This window comes from Homalodisca vitripennis, chromosome 2, assembly GCF_021130785.1.
Source record: "Homalodisca vitripennis isolate AUS2020 chromosome 2, UT_GWSS_2.1, whole genome shotgun sequence".
Classification (NCBI taxonomy): Eukaryota; Metazoa; Arthropoda; class Insecta; order Hemiptera; family Cicadellidae; genus Homalodisca; species Homalodisca vitripennis.
In genome coordinates this window covers 23164813-23182593 of record NC_060208.1, presented here as the reverse complement: position 1 = coordinate 23182593, position 17781 = coordinate 23164813, and the positions used below count along the sequence as shown (strand labels likewise).

Sequence of the window (17781 nt, the reverse complement as noted above, 5' to 3'; positions counted from 1 at the left end):
AAGTAAGGTTATATTGTAGGCCTGTGTATATTTTTATATACTTTTTATATAATTAGTATTTTACAGTCGTCTTCTTACTTCATTGAGTGAAATATGATAGTTTATAATATTGTTTCTAAACTTTTGACAAACTTGAACAAAAATTGCTTTTTGTTGTATTTTGTATATATTGCAGTATCTGGTTAAATATTACTGTAACACACCATATTATGCATGATTTTTGTTCAGTTTTTCATGCTCTTTCATATGGTATAGCTAAAAAAAATTTAAAAAAATATTGTATAAATAAAATTTTAGTTCAAACTTGAAATTTATTTTTTTTCATTTTTTAGTTTTTTTGTTATAACCTATATTCTTTGTGTGTAAATAAAAATAAAAATTATAATATTATATGGAAAAAATACCTTGTTTTATAACACAAAACTAAAAAAAAAATTATTCAAATCGGTTGAATAGTTTTTTTAATATAGTTTTTTTCCACACAACAGCTTGCAAAACAGAAGGAAATGCTCTGGCAATTTATGCGTATATTGACTTGGGGAAAATATGCCGTGGCACTCAAAGGGTTAAAAACACTTGTTGAAAAAATAATAAGTAATAACAGTCTGCCATTTTCATTGCCAGATAAATTATATTATAAAGTTAGCTTTGAAAAGTATTCATTTTCTTCTGTGCTTTTATTTAAGGTTTCCTTACATATTTGTGGACTACCCCTCTGGGACAACAGGACCATTCAGTAGCATTAATAGTTTCTGAAATTCAATAAAAATGTGCACATTTCTGTACCTAGATCTGTAATACTTTAAAAAAAATATCGAACCATTTTTTGGAATGAATTTTGGGACACTGTATATTGTACCCTCTAAATGTGAATAGAATGTCAGGGACATTATATTTTTTAATGGTAACCAACTATTTTGTGATTGTGCTACTTTTAGAAGTATGACTACTTTATTGCACATAAAGTCACAAAATAGTCCGATGACATTTAAGGTGGTGTTGCTATATCCACTTGTAATGGCTATGGCCCTATACTGTCTACTTGATATACTTGTTTGAAATATAAGTGTATGATATCAAATGTACTTATATTTTTCACAGTAACAGCTGATGATGTTTGTTGTGACAGATGTTGAGATGAGTCAGTAATTTTTCATGCATATAAAACTGGTGAAGTGTTGCTTGTGGAATGCAAAGGGGAGATTTGGATCATCTTCGGACTATTTTTGTACGGGTTGTCTAAAACATTTATTTTTGGTACAAAGTTGGTAACAGTGCATATACTTTTTCAGGTGCTACCCTACTACAAAGACTACTTCAATATTGCGTACCCATTGCCAAAAATTGATTTGATCGCCATTTCCGACTTCTCTGCAGGTTAGTGGTATTTTAATTTTCTAGTAATCGTATCTTTAGTTAATAGGATATAGGTATTGGGGAGCTTTTTTTTATTTCAACAAAACGTGTTAACCCCCACAAAATGTAGATCAAATCACTGGGAAATGTTTTATGAAATCTGTTGTGTAAAAAAGATATTGAGCAAAAACACATAATGTAGTATTTTGTTTCCCGAAGAGAAATAAAAAACTTTTTCTCTTTATGTATTTTGTTAAGTACTCTTGACGGTATATTTTAACTGTTTTCACATGATAGTTTGTAAACCTATGGATATGCCCATCTTGAAATATTATAAACCCATCCTGTGCTTGTGTTTTTTTTTCCTCACACACCTCACAAAAATTTTCATTTTACTTTTTATTATAAAACTTTATGTATTGGAATCCGTATAACTTATGCATAGATATATTAAAAACTGCATACATATATCAAAAGTATTCAAACTATTTGAAGCACTTTAAATGTTACATTCAAAGGCTTACATTCTGGCATGTGACTAGCCAATAAATGCATAGAATCTGTCTTGTGCCAGTTCTCTCTTAAACTCTTCACTTCTCTTGTCGGTGGATGTATAACGATTGGAAATCCTCAATCCTAGGGATACTGAGCAAAGGGCTGTTTTCTCCTCTCGCCATTCCACTTCAATGAACTCGTGACAGTATTAATGAGCAAACTAGTAGTATGTGGACAAGTATGAAACTTATTTCTGCTGTAGGAGCAATGGAGAATTGGGGGCTCGTCACGTACCGGGAGGTCTGCCTCTTGGTGGACGCTGAGAGAACACGTCGACGGCGAGGAAGCAGTTGATAGCTCTGGTGGTGGGGCACGAGTTGGCTCACCAGTGGTTCGGCAACCTGGTCACCATGGTGAGTCGTAATAAACATTCTAGCAGAGATGTGCAGAAAAATGACAATAAGTGTATTTCACAAAACGTACCAAGTATATTTTGCAATTTTCATTAAAACAAGTTTAGAATATTAAAAAAAAAATAGTACTATTCTCTTCTCCATGGAATACAATACCTTATAAAGTACAACTTATAAAATAAATTGTTTTATTTGGTTATTTCGTAGAATGATTATAACTAGTGTATTTTTTTTTTTTTACTTGTTGAAGAAGATAAACATATTTTATCTATTGTCTACCCTGAAGCCCACGTCATCAGACGTCTATACTTTTTCATCTGAGAGTAGCAAAACGACAAGTGGAGTGTTGCCAGATTACCTTTAGAACAATAATTGTGTTGATATATACAAACCTATGCACATATGGTATAATATGCCGCCCTCGTTCAGACTGCCTTGTAATGGCAATGACTCCTGACTAAACATAATGTATTATAATATTTTAAAGCCCTGTAAATATTTTATTATGATTATGAAAATTAAAATTTCTTAGTTTTGCCGGCCAAATCTTGTTGCACTGTGCGTGAAGTATAGAATAGCACGTGCTTAAATAAAGGCTCTGGACACAAGCTAATTTAAACTCTTACTAAAATGATTATACATTTGGTTGATTGCATACCATAGATTAGTTTTTTAGATCTAATTGTTGATAATATTACCTGTTTGCCTATTTGAGCTAGGATTTTTTAAATAAGTTTCATTCATTTAGATTGCAAAATTTTATTCAACAAGTATTATCTAGTTAATGAACATAAAAATAAACCTCTTTATTGGGTAGGACTACATTAAATTATAGTTGAGAATAATTAGTATTTATTTTGTATAACAAAAATCTTTCTTACATACCGAATGTGTTTCATTTTTGTGTTGACTCAATTGATTTGAAAGATGCAACTGTGAACACTAGTACTAAAGAAGTGGTTTGTTACTATTCTAAGTTGAAAAACACTTCTTACTATGAATATATCGCTATGTACTGTAAAAAATGGGAAATGCTGGTAGAATTAAATTTAATAAACAGTGAGATGACTGTGACATCCTGTGCTGTTCTGCAGGAATGGGTGGACCCACTTGTGGCTGAACGAAGGTTACGCCTCTTTTGTGGAGTTTTTGTGTGTGGCCCACCTCTTCCCCGAGTATGACATCTGGACTCAGTTTGTGACTGACTTTGTATATCCCCGCCCTGCAACTCGACTGTCTCAACAAACTACCCACCCTATTGAGGTACGTACATAGTGTGAACTGTATGCAGCGACACAGAAATTGCTAACAAACATCACAATTTCAATGATGACTATAATGATTTGCTGGTGATTTTCCTAGGTTCCCGTTGGTCACCCGCCGAACGAGATTGAAGAGATTTTTGATGATATTTCCGTACAACAAAGGGGCCTCTGTCATCAGAATGCTCAATAAAATTACATCGGTGACAACGTGAGTACCTTATTGTCTACAATCTGGTAAAAATCTGACATGGATGTCTATCTTACAGTTTAATGGTAAAATTATCACGAAATTTTATATTTTGAGCTAATTAATGCTTGATCAAATATATTGATTTAGGATTAGAAGAAATTACTTGGTTATAATTAAATTACTTAGTAGGATGATTATAAATATTTAAAGCAGTATGGTGATAAAAATTTTGATTACAATTGGTTAGACCAGGTTGGCTTGGTTACTCAAATGCAGATTTATTTAACTTTTTTTTTAATGTTGGTGTATAATGAGTGAGATTACTTTAGCCTGGATAAATTAATGTTATATTGTAATTAATTAAATGTTAAAACAACATGTCTAAAAATTAAACCTCTATTGGGTTGTAAATATTTGCACATTTATGAAAGAATTTCTTAATTTTAAATAAAACACGTAAATCTTAAGTTGCCCAATAGCAAGAGAGCGCTACGCTATCTTTGGTAGTGTGGAACATGGGTGGTGAGTTACCCCAAGAGGACCTGATCGGTTGCTTTCGGCGGTTTCTAGAACTGCTAAAACACAGTAAGATTTGGTTTTATTTGGCCTTTATTATTATACTTTTCCGAGTGGAGGGCGTAGTTGGCAGCAAAAGGACACATTGAAAAGGGGGGTAAGTGCAATGGCAAATAGGGCCCAGCCTGCCCCTTAAAAGAAGAATGAAGTGATGTATGACACTTATTATTAGTTTTGGTTTAAGTTCAAATATAGTTTTTAAAACTGGTTTGGTGCAAAAATTATAGTCCAAGTTTAGATTTTGATAAAATTTAAAATGTACATGCTGCAGTAAGTAAAGACATAAAATAAATTCCCTAAAATTAACAAGTTGCGTCCCTCATAAGCAGTGGTGCCAATTAATTTTTAATAAACATATTTCTGCCCTAAAAAATTCATTAGGATAGATATAAATTGTAATAACAACTAGGCCTCAATATGACACTGGGATAAAATTCCAATGACCGCAGCTAATAAACAATGTGATGCTAGTTACAATTTTTTCAATAATTTATTTTTTCCAACCATTACTAAATGTTATTAATTTTAATTTTATAAAAAACTAAAAAAAATCAAAATGGAAGAAAGAAAAAAAAAAATTATAATATAATCAGGAAAATTGAAGTGGTATACCTTCCAAAGATCTTTGTCCTGAAATGAAAAAAGTAATCTTTATAATACCTTCATAAAGTTGGCAAAAACAATGATACCGCAGTTTTTAATGGCAAAAGTATTTTTTTTAAATCCTAAAAAAAAAATTTACAGAACAAGCTATTGCCTTAGGCAAAAGCAAAACGCCATAAATGAAACATTTTTATAAATACAAGCAAAAATAAATGCAAGGCTAGCACCCCCTGGAAAATGTATTAAAATACAAACAAAACTGTTATTTTCCAATGCCCCAGTGGATGAATACAAGCCTGGGCATTAAAGTACCCTGAGGACGTTTTTTCACTCCACTATTTCAATAGACTCCTGTTTCTCCAATATTAAAGCCAACTTTAGAGTACAATAAACCAACCAAAATTTCTGCAAGTGATCACTGTTTAATATAAAAAGTAAAAAATATCAAAATCAAACCCCTCTCAGTCCTTTATCCTTCAGTGGAGCATTAAAAAAACATCAGATTCAATATTCCCTAAATTAACATGTTTCTCAAAATATTGAAAAAACTCTGAACAGCTGGTGAACCCGTTATAATTGTAAATGGTCATAATAATATGATAAAGCAAATAACCCCTCCACATTTATTATCTCCCATTGACACTCATTGCTTTAACCCTTTGTGTCCTAAAAAGATATAGGTATATTTTCCCCCCGAGGAGCTGAAAAATTTATCAAGAAGTTTGGTTCCGGTATTTTTTATAAAAATGGGAGGACTTCAAAAATAAACCATGAGAGCCTACCGCCCCGATATCCATTATTCACGATTCTTGGCAAATCTGTTATGGAGGGCTCTAGTGCTAATAAGCAAATTAAAGCAAATTTATCTCGAAACTAAACAATCTTCCTAGCCCTCCTGTGCAATTTGTGGATTTTAGGAAAAAATTGTTCCCCACTTTTCAAGCTCTAAGATAATTGTATTTTTTTTTTTTTTTGCGGCGATGTGTCCCCTTCCTTCCTGGCTTTGGAGGATAAGGCCCTTTGGCTCGAAGCCACTATGTGTGAACTTTGAGCAAAGGGCTTTTTGATTGTTGTAACACCATAAAATGAATCTTTATTAAGGAAGTTGGCCATAAATATATACTGGTTGTTATTGGGTCTCAAAATGCCGATTTTTATTTTTATGAGTCTTACCTTTAAATAAACAAGTAAAACAAAAAGTTTGCCATTGAGGAAAGCTGGTCTCCATGAAGTAATTCGTGAAGTACAGGGAAGCGAACCATGTGAGTCCCCGCAAGCGAATTCCCATACTTGGACCTTTGCTGTCTTTTTTTTTGATTTTGGGTTAATAATAAATGATCCTTGCCCTGCTTCAATTACCAGCTTCCAACATCCTTTATGCAGACGACACTACATTGTTTTTAAATCCCACCCATTAGCAAATGATTTAAGTGAACTTATAGTTTTTAATATTCAATAAAAATTTCTACTTTCAGATGCTTTCAAATGGTTCACAAGCAAATGGTTTCTTATTGAATGAATCAAAAACGCAACAATATTAATTTCAGTCTTACGATGGGACAGGTTGAACAAGTGTCGTAACTTAAACATTTAGTTCCCTCATCAGACAATGTAAAAATTCCCTAGTGAAAGGTAAAATTACATTGATAGAAAACATTTGAAATGGGGACTTCTCACATATTTACGTAAATAATTTCTTTTCTTATAATTGGTCCCAAAGAAGTAGGTTTTTACTCCTCCTTAGACAAGAGCGACATAACGCTTTTCTGTTAAGCACCGACTATAGTCAAAACCGCCCTACTTTTTGTTTGCAATTTTTTTTCAATCAAATACTTAGATAATGTGGGGCCTGGTTGCAAATGGGGCAGATGGTAGTAAGAATCAATGGACATAACTGAATCCCTTCGCCAAAAAAAGGCCATAAGAATATGAATATCCAAATTTCAAAATCTTAGTCTTATGAAAACACTGGTAAAACCGCTATTTAGATTACTAAACATTCAAACCTAACTCCCTTAAAACCCTGTAAATTTCTATTTTGAATTTTAATTTCAATTATAATTGTTATTCCTCCAAAAAATGCGCCAAAATTATTAATAAAGCCCAATTGGTGTGAGATACCCATGCTCGCACAATACAAGATGCAAAGATTTTATCAAAAATAAAAATTTAATAGATTAAAGTAAAACTTATAAAAGAGTCCATCAGGTACTTTTCCCTGAAGGTTATATAAACCATGTCTTGTCACATTTAATCTCTAAAAGTTATGACAAAACACCCCATATAGATTTTCTCCATAAAGAAATATTTATTTATGTGGTCTTTTTTGGGAGAAACCCATTTCTTAACTCCTGTAAGAGGAAAAAATATTTCTCCCAATAAAGACCTGTTATGTGTTTTTAAATAAGATTGTTTATGTTTTCCAATAAACAGGAATTCCATCGCATGTAAACTACAGTGCGTAACCATTGTTTTATTTAACTGTAATAGGGTTCTTTGATTGGCAAATAAATTGTAAATTATTATTAAAATTACATTAAGTGCAATTAAATGCTGGATATTTGTTGAATGTAAACTGTTGTTGATAACTAAACTTTTTAACTATCTATGGTTTGGATCTTGGCTACCAGAAGTGTGCCTGTAATTTATGACTTTGTCTAATGATCATGAAGATTTTATAATACGACAATAAAAGTTGATTTTTGAGTTCCCCAAACTAGAATTTTTTTAAAGGAATTGCTGTAAAAGTGATTTTTGCAAAACGTTCCTTCGAACTTTTAAGCTTTAAATTGGGCAGTTTTTGCCCGCACTACCCTAATTTTTCTTATGAACGTTATAACTGTAATAAACTGCCAGTCTTAATTTACAATCGTGGAAGCCCAATTTTTGATGTGTTGTAAAAACCGGAAAAACCTAGATGTTTACTTTGCTTATTATTAATAACTAAATTATAATAGAGTCTTTAGAATGAGTGAAAGATATGGTGATTATTATGGTTTTTGAATTGAATTACCTAAAGGGGAGATTAGAGTTAAAGCCTAACCAATGGTTTTAATCGTTGTTTGTCAAGGACTTCCGGGCTGGGAATGTATTATTGTTACCTGGGACATCGTCATCAATACGGCAAACACACTTCAACAGATAGACACTCTGTTGGGCCAGCTCTAGAAAGAAGCGGAGTGAGTAAGCAGAGCCTGTAGCTGACGTGATGATCCACGGTTGGACCATAAAACAAATATAGGGGTTCCCAGGGTCCCATCCACGGTGGAGTAAGGCCACTCAAGAAGGGGTGACGTCACGATGTCTCACCCTTTCACTAGGCCAAGTTTTTGGTTGTCTGACCTCATAGGGACGACACAGAAAGGGGGGAGGGGGAGATAGGTCTTAATTCAAGTGTTGGCACAAACAACACAATGAAATTAGTTCTACTGAGGAAAGATTAGATGGTCACCTTTGGAAAAAATGGTAGGAGCTGAAAACAAGATATACACAATGTAACAAATATTGAGTAAATTTGCTAAGTCATCCAATTTTAATTAAAATATAAGTTTAACAGCATTAGTAAGTTTTAAATTATTATGCATATTTCCAACATTGAATTTCTGTGGCTTTTAATGTTGAAATTGATTAAACCAATATAAACTTCCTGTGTTTCATTAAACGTTTTAAAAAATAAAAAATAGAGTAAAATTGAGGTTAGCGAAGAAAATTCACGTCTCTGATAGAAAGTTGCTATGTTTATTATGCCTTTTCTTCCAATTTGATTGAAGAAATATTCTACCAAACCAATTTTGGTTTCATCAGTTTGGACTCTCATAATAATAATTAATAAATTTTTATTCGTCACCAAACGTTTCATAAATAAATATAGCAACAGCTCTATAAAAACAGAATGAACAGTAAAAAAACAAAAGTCAGGTAATAACCTACACTACTCTTTGTTTTGACCTAAAATCCAAAACAAACAATACAATAAAAACACGGCAAAACAGCAATAAAAACAAAAAAACACACACAATAAAACGCAACAACACCTTCAAAGTAAGTGACATTGAGGGAGGGAAGGACTGAACACAAAACCCGGACACCAAATTCATTAAACAAAACTTAAATAAAGCTTGAAATTGTGGATAACCATGAATTTCTTTTTGCCTGCCATTCTTTAAAAACACTGATGGTACTAAGATACACAAGCCTATAAACTCCTTCTGTAATGGGGGGGGGGGTTTCAACTATCTTGGCCCAGTAATCTAATATTAATAAAAAATGAAAACTGTATCGTGTGTAAACAAACTGCAATCACTCACAAAGCGGCCTGGACGGATTCCGGCGGCCTAATTTTTTTTGTTAAGAATTTGTTATCCGTCTTGAATCTGTAGAAGGTTAAATAGGAAATACTCTATTTTTTTATCCCCTTTCCCGATTCAGAGATTCCCGCCTCCACTGGTTACAGAAATACCCGTAAGGAAATGCATTGGGGCAAGCAAACCATTTATGATTATATTAAGTTGGAAAGAAGTCCCCCTTTTTCAAATATTATTTAATCATATCTTGTTTCTTTTGTTAAAACATATAATAAAATGACGCTACACAAAAAAATATTTAATATATACCATTTAATTACTACACTCTAAATAGTTTTAAAAGCATAAGAGTAAAGCTTAAGAGAAAACGACAAAATTTTGTTTTTTTAAAAACTGTTTATTCTTTTTTCTGCAAATCACTGTTTAAACATAGACTTTACTATCCAGAATAAATACCAATTCCACAAATATTTGAACGTAAAAATTCACCTTTAACTTGCAAATATTTTTATTTAATAATAAACCATGGCTCCCATGCTTGATCAGAAGTAGCAAATGCCCAGATTATCATAATTACTATCTTACGTTGGCTATCCAAAATATAAAGAAATGTTATAAAATCAACTCTTTAGTTTGTTTATTTGTTTGGACAGAAGTATCAGGAATAGAGGGGTGGTACATTAACCTTCAAGAAAAATGCGCCCAAGAAGCTCAACGAAGGAACGACTAAAATTCAATTATCTCAGCAAATGTTTTTAGAATTGTGATAGATAAAAATGAATAAGGTGAAATATAGTTGTATACTGTTTTCCAACGGGAAATTGACGTGCGAAGCCCGCAGGAAACTTATTTTGAAATGCGGCAGCGAAGCGCGGCCGGGGTCCCCCCGCTAGGTAATGAGTTTTTAAAAAACATAATCAGAATTGTTAAATTGTAGGACCTTAGTGTTTTGACGACCAAAAGACCGAAGCCTTTTTTTTTTCTATGTTATTTTTGGGCAAAAATGCAGACAAATGGAGTGATTAGTTTACAGAGGAATGAATCGCTGGTTGGTTGGTGCCAATCAGTTTTCTCCCAAGGCAGAGTGCGCCAGATAACCTACCGCGTGTCACACAGTGAAAATGAATTGCCGTGAACGCCCAGATGACAGGTGGGGCCGTGTTGAAGGTGTAGCACCAAAAGAACTGGCGTGAAGCTCAATCCGGAGGAAACTGGTAGGCCTACTTACCGTACTCCCGCTATCCCACCTGCCATGGCTGCAGCCAAACTCCAGCCCGTGGCCAATTCAGGAACAAGAGGGTCCTGCCTCCCCTCTCGACAGGCCTCGGAACCCCTATCTAGGACGACCTTTTTTTTTGCTCTGGTCAGTGCTACATCCTTCCCCTATTTAATGTCTGGTGGGCAAATTTGTGAATGTCCCCCAAGAGGTATTTTTCAATATATTATGATAGAATGTAAAAATAACGATATTGTGGGTGTTTCCCATGTTAATATTGTGTTTAGTGTAAAATTAAACAAGTGTTATTTATTACCTAGATTTTTTTATGGTTTTTTCAATATATATAATATAACCATAATTGCTTGATCAACAAAACTGTAACTCCACAACTTCCGACAGAGTGTGCTTATAGTTTTGATGTAGAAGTCCTACATAAATGGACAAGATTGTTTTTGAATTTACTAAAGAACCCGTTTATTGAAAAATATTTTACATACTAAAAGCAAATCACAGACAACTGAAACCCTAGAACCAATTCCACGTGGAATACCAAAATACCTACTTCTAATTGTAAAAATAGATAAAATGATGTGTTTTCTTCACATCTTCTAAGTTTTAATTAAAAATAAAATCCAATTTTGTTTTAGTATTTTTTTGCAAAATTGGCAATGCCAAAACTTTTGTTTTTTCCATAAATCTGTTTGAGAACTAAACCTATAGTTTATCTTGTCACAACCAAGATTTTCTTGTGTCCCTATGAATATTCTGGTCCCCCCTAGTAACACGTATAAATGAAACTGGAAAGTGAGAAGTAAAATTTACAACATTTTAAATCAATTCATTGTGCAATTATGGTGGGGGGGGGGGGGGTGGGGGGGGGGGGGGGTGGGGGGGGGGGGGGGTGGGGGGGGGGGGGGGTGGGGGGGGGGGGGGGTGGGGGGGGGGGGGGGTGGGGGTAAAAGTGTCTTCTCCAGATATTTTTGCTTTGATATCAGTAATATAAGTTTAACAACTAAATTATAATAATCTAGAAAACAAAAATTTTCTTGAAATATAGAATTTGATCGTCAGCCATGCTAGTTTTGGTAAAGGATGAAATGAGAAGATATCTAAAAGGTTATAAAAATGAAATGTTTTTTTCTCAGATCATTTTTCTTTACTCACTTAAAACCAATGTCAGCCACATAAATGAATGTTAAATCAGTGCCATATAACTGTTATACAGACCCTTAAAGTTGAGAACTTTCTCTAGTTTTTATGAAAGTTGATTGTTATTTCATGTGTATGATAGTCAAGTTTTAAAAGTATACAAACAGAAAAAGTTAATTTGAGAAAAAAAATTATGGTTTTATATTTTTAACTCTTTTGCTACTCTCCCATTTTGACCCCCCCCCCCCCCCACAAAGCTAGCATTGCTGCCAATACATTTTGTTATGGAAAATGCCTGTATTGATTTTAAGAAAAACTATGTTGTGCAAATTGGCTCTTGCCTCCTATAGTATAACTTAAGGAGTATATTAGGATTTTTTTACATATGTGAATTTTGGTTGCTTAGTTCAGGTTTCAACTGTTTAGCTAGTATTATGTGAATAGATATTTGGTTCAAACCCATTTTTAGTACACATTATATCTGGAACACAGAAGTGATTAACACAAACTGGAAAAAATGTGAGTGGATGATCAGACAGGCCAGAGTAAATGTAAAACAGGAGATCCTTTATTTACCTTGCTCAGCTTCACTTCTGTTCTGAATACTAGAGTTTTCAGAAGTTCTTATGTTTTTTCTCTGATCAGTTAGCAAAAAGATTAAGTGGGATAATCAAATGTGTGAATAAAAATAAGTGAAATGTATGAGAAAGACAATTTCAGGTTTGTTTAGAATTAATACTGAGTAACGGTGCCATATTATTTCTTTAGGAAAGGATTTGCTACTTTCATGGGATAGTCCAGATGCTTTCTTAGTAGTCTATGAATGAATGAATGAATGAATGTTTATTGTCATATTACATCTTACAAGATCCAGCTATGCTGGTAAGACAGATGACATAGTCAGAAATTTCCCATTTTTTTTTTCGGTCTCCCATCGTTTAGTACTAATAGATTTAACAAGATTCTAGCCAAAATGATTTGCTAACAAATAAATAAGCTCTATTATAAATAACAGTATTAATATTTTCAGCTATGAATAAATTAACTATAAACTAATTAACAGTATTAAAAACCTATGTCAAACATTTATTTTGTAAAGCATTCCTGAGTCAGATAACAGTAGTAAAAATTGTAGTACAACCCTAATGTAATAACAATCATTCATTAACCTAATTAACAAATAAAACAATAAAATTAGTTAAATAATTAACAAATAAAACAATAAATTACTAAAACAATTTAACAAATAAAACAATAAAATTATTAAAACAATAAAATTAATAAAACCATGAATAAAATCAAACAATAAAATTGGTAACAATATAACAATATTCAAATAACAAATTGGAGAATCAATTATTGAATTTTTGTATTATATTAAATTAAGTTTCTTAGGAGAAAACACTTAATCTTCATAACTAAATTATTATGTTTTTGTCATTTAGAAATTCGGAAATCTTGTAGTAAGCCTTTTTGACAAACATACTTTTTATTCTATCTAAGAATTCAACTTGTGGCATTTGTTTGAAATTTGTTAGGCAATTTGTTGTAAAGTTTAATACCCATATAATACAAACTTTTTTCAAATATGGCTGTGGTGTGTACAGGATATATTAACAAATTGGTATTTCTAGTATTGTGTTGATGAATAGTTTTTTCTTTAGAAAACCAGTTCAAATTTTGATGAACTTGACTCAGTACTTCATACATGTACACACAAGGGACAGTAAGAATTTTCAGTTTCTTAAATTTTTCTTTACAAGAACTTCTTCTGGATGAGAATGTCATTATTCTTATAATCTTTTTTTGGATTTTTAACACTTTTTCTGTTATCTCTACTGAGCCCCACAATGTAATTCCAAACTTCATTATTGAGTAAAAATAGCCATAGTATAGGGTCATCTTTGTTTTTAAACTTGTGATGTGTGTAACACAGCTCATATTGAAAACAAATAGAATTGAGTTTTTTTACATAAGTTTTGTATTTGTTCTGTCCAAGTCATATGCTCATCAAAACAAACTCCCAACAGTCTTTACATTTTTGCAGCTATTTATTTGTTCTTTATCTATTGTGACTGTAAACATTTCTTCTCTTTTGCTGTCTGTTTTTTGAAGTGAATAATATTTGTTTTTGTAGTATTCAGAATCATTCCATTAACTTTAAACCACTCTTCTAATTTAACTATAGTTTGTTCTACTAATAATTTCATTACATGTAAGTTTTTCTCCTTGATTATAGCTGTGGTGTCATCAGCATATAAGACTAATTTCGTGTCTATGTCTTGTGGTAGATCATTTATATACAATGTTAAATAGTAATGGTCCTAAAATCGATCCTTGCGGAAACTCCTGACACTACATTTTCATACTCTGAATGATACTTTTTATAGTCCTGATACTAAAGTTGTTTTTTGTTTTTTCCCTGTAATATATGACTTAAACCAATTTAAAGATGTGCTCTCTACTCCATATAATTCTAATTTCTTCATTAAGATATCATGATCTACACAATCAAATGCCTTTGATAAATCACAGCACACTGCCACTGTAGACTGTGATCCATCCAAAGCACTGTAAACTTCCTCTGCAAGGTTAGTAAGTGCCATGTCAGTTGAGTAATTTTTTCTAAAGCCATGTTGACATCCAGTAATCAGACTAATTTTTTTCTAGGTATTTGTATAATTGATGGTTTACTACTTTCTCATATAGCTTGGAAAACACTGGTAACAATGAAACCGGACGATAGTTTTTGACTATGAGTTTTCTCACCTTTTTTGTAAATGGGTTTTCACTACTGAATATTTAAGCTTGTCTGGAAAAACACCTGTTCCTAACGATTGATTAACCAAATTTGTTATTGGCTTCACAAGATATTCCTTACAGTCTTTAACAATTATTGAGGGAATTTCGTCCCAGCCAGTAGACCACTTGTTAGGCAACGTTTGATATTAATTTATGAATTTCTTTCGCTTGAACAGGTTTAAAACGAAAAGACGTACTGTTAACTTTTTGTAATTTTCCCACTGCTTTTACCGGAGAGCTTTTTATATTCAATTGTTCTACAATCTTTAAAATAAGATTCATTAAAATGATTAACCATCTCACTATGTTCTCTAATTACTTTCCCAATAACCACTATTTCTCTTACTCCATCATGATTTTTTGTGTTTATACCAATTTCCTGTTTTATAACTTGCCAGGCTGCTTTACCCTTGCAGTTAGATTGTTCTATGTATAAATCCATTAGCTCTACGTTTAGCTTCTCTAACAATCTTTTTAAAAATTGTATTATATATTTTATAATGGGTTTTAATTTCTTCATAATTTGAAACTTGTGCTTGTTTGTGGAGTTTTCTCTTACTTCTACTTGAAATTTGTAACCCTTTTGTTATCCACTTTGCTCTAATCTTCCCTCTAATTTTGACGGATTTTAAGTGGAAAAGAACAATTAAACATGAAAAGGAATTCTCTTAAGAAACTATCAAAGTTTTCATTCACTTTTTTGGCATTGCTGAATTCCCATTCAGTATTTTTAACGTTGATCATAAAGTCATGTCTAGCTTCTTTAGTGTATCTTCTCTGAATAACATATTTATCACCTACTTCTATTTTCAAATATGGGCAAAGTTGTTATAATAGCATTGTGGTCAGAGAGGCCAACATTCGTAACTAAAAAATTATCAATCTTAAACCTATTGTTTGTTATTATGTTATCTAGACATGTTCCACTTGCTGGTCTTGTTACCTTCAACAATATTTATTTTAAAGCCATTATAATTAAGTATTTCATATAATTTTTTGTGGTTCCTTTTTTTATTTAATACATTGATGATGTTGCAGTCTGTAGCTATTAAAATATTGACATTTTTTTATTTCTGAATTTATCCAATAAGCCACCAAGTTTTTCAAGAAAAATATTAAGGGTGCAATTATCCGGAGTTCTGTATAAAGATATTATAATTATTGGGGTTTTTAAATCCAAAAGTTCTATTATGGAGCATTCAAAGTAATAGTTATCATTGTACATTTTTAAATCATTTCGGACCTTAAAGTTTTATTCCAGAGTTTTCTCTGACCAAGATTGCCGAACCTCCTCTAGTACAGTTTTCTCTAACATAAAAATCAGCTAATTTGAAAAATTCAATATTATTCAATAAATTTACATTTTTCTTTTGAAAGCCAGTGTTCATTCAAGCATATTATACAGATTTTTTCTCCGAAATCTGCAAGCAATAAGTTAAGTTCATCCAGTTTGCTTTTAATTCCCTGAATATTTAAGTGTATTAACAAACAACTAGAGTTACCAATTAAATTGCTATCACTAAAACTAAAATCTTTCCTGGCAGTGCAGGTGTCGTCCTCTATGGGCTGGTTCCTGGTGTGGGGTGGTTGACCGTTTCCCTCCTGGGTCTATTAAGTAAAAACAAAAAAAAATCAAACATTAAACCTTCCCATAAATGAGTCTTTAGAATAAAAGATTCATAGAATCTATTATATTAATTCATACTCCACCAAGATAAACATAAGAAGAACATAATGAGAATAAATCCAAATCAGTATTCACATCCAGTATGTATAGTATTATACAGTATTTTCATAATCTCAAAATGATAGCTAATAACTGACTTCATAAGGGTTCACAAAAAGTTAACTACGCCTTTAATTTTTAATTTATAACTCTCAATTTTTAGTATGTCATTCTTTTTTGAATAATGAGGTGCTAAAGTGAAGGAAGCTTTAATTTTAAACAGGAAACTGTGTTTACACACAAAAACATAACTCTTTGTACGAAAAGTAAATAACTAAACTGTAGAAACCTGTTTTTGTAAAAACCAGTAAAAACATTCTACAAAAACATAATTTTAGGGATAAAAATAAAACCATTAAGTGATTAATAACTGTTGAATAAAAAATGTTTCCCACAACAAGGCCAAAATATTTTAAAATTCATTCTTAAAAATGGTTGCATATGTAAGTCTAAAGATTAAGAGTACATAATAAGTTTTTAATCTCACAGGTTTGGCTCTGGTCACAATGTTATATGAGGCAACTATATTAATTTTTCAAGAAGACCACCAGAGCTGTGAAGGGGTAGATAATTCATCCATGCACACCACCAATGGAAGTTGGGTGAATTAAAAGAAATCAGTTTTGGTGAGTATGAACACCCTTCCTATCAATCTTTTCATTGCTATTTGTTTCCGTTTTGTTGCTGACAATGTCAAAAATTAATACTTCTGTTTTTTCTAACTGTTGGTGATTCTTGCCTTTGATGTTATATGAGTGGATCTCTCTTTGTAACATTAAATTACATCACAATTTAAAATTGCTTAGTAGTTTACTCTCCTTAAACCCTTAGAAGAACATCATTCCTAGCCAATTTGACAAATGACTTTTTGTGTTACGTAGTGTTTGCCTCCCTGAAATAGGCGGATAGGTTGTTTACCTCAACAACTACTGTGAGATTTCAAGATTTACAAAGAATCATTAATCTAAGAAATGAATTTATACAGGTGTCACCTCAATACATTGAAGAAGTATCTACAATGGAACTACACCAAATCGATCTGAAATTTACATGGGTGGATTACACAGTGGTGTCAGCCATGTTACTTCTGTCCTACTTTGGTTGGCGTCTACTACACCTTCTTCAACAGACAGAACACCTTTGAAGACTACATGCTGGGCGGCAAGACCATGGGAGTCTTCCCAGTGTCAATGTCTCTTGTGGCCAGGTTGGTTGGATTCTGTTCATTATTCGCTTAAGTTTTTGATCAACAACCTTATTAGTTCTTGTTTGTGTTTTGCTTATGAGTAAAAAGGTGTTCATTCATCAAAAACCTGTTCGTTTGCCCTGAATGGAGTGGGATTATAAGGTAAAAAGAGATGTCAAGAAAGTATCAGAATTAGAATTGATTAGACAAGATCTTCAGGAAGGAAATTATTACCATCCTTTTTCATTGAATATAACCTAAGCTGCACCTTTGATTATATTTGTATCTAATACAATCAAATTCTGTACCAATATCTATCTACATGATTAACAAACTCAGATAATAACATTCCAAGTTTATATTTGTTAAGCCAAAATATTAATGAAGAATACACTGAAATGTAATATCATTATTAAGTTATGAAAGACTGTTTTTTAACAAGTATAATTAATTTAAATAGCCAATGACCAATGGTAACAGAGAGAGTCCTACAGATT

The 17781-nt window shown here is 32.2% G+C and overlaps 1 protein-coding gene across 1 annotated transcript in view; it reads left to right on the top strand.

Annotated features, from left to right (window-relative positions):
- The window catches only part of LOC124355560 (puromycin-sensitive aminopeptidase-like protein), a 28593-nt gene extending 11257 nt beyond the window's left edge, over window positions 1-17336 (top strand). Inside the window, 9 exon segments of the mRNA XM_046806723.1 lie at window positions 1293-1377; window positions 2114-2172; window positions 2175-2264; window positions 3359-3364; window positions 3366-3527; window positions 3627-3680; window positions 3682-3737; window positions 10370-10565; window positions 17166-17336. Coding sequence (XP_046662679.1) covers window positions 1293-1377; window positions 2114-2172; window positions 2175-2264; window positions 3359-3364; window positions 3366-3527; window positions 3627-3680; window positions 3682-3737; window positions 10370-10565; window positions 17166-17336 — 879 coding nt within the window.
- The last annotated feature ends 445 nt before the right edge of the window (window positions 17337-17781 follow it).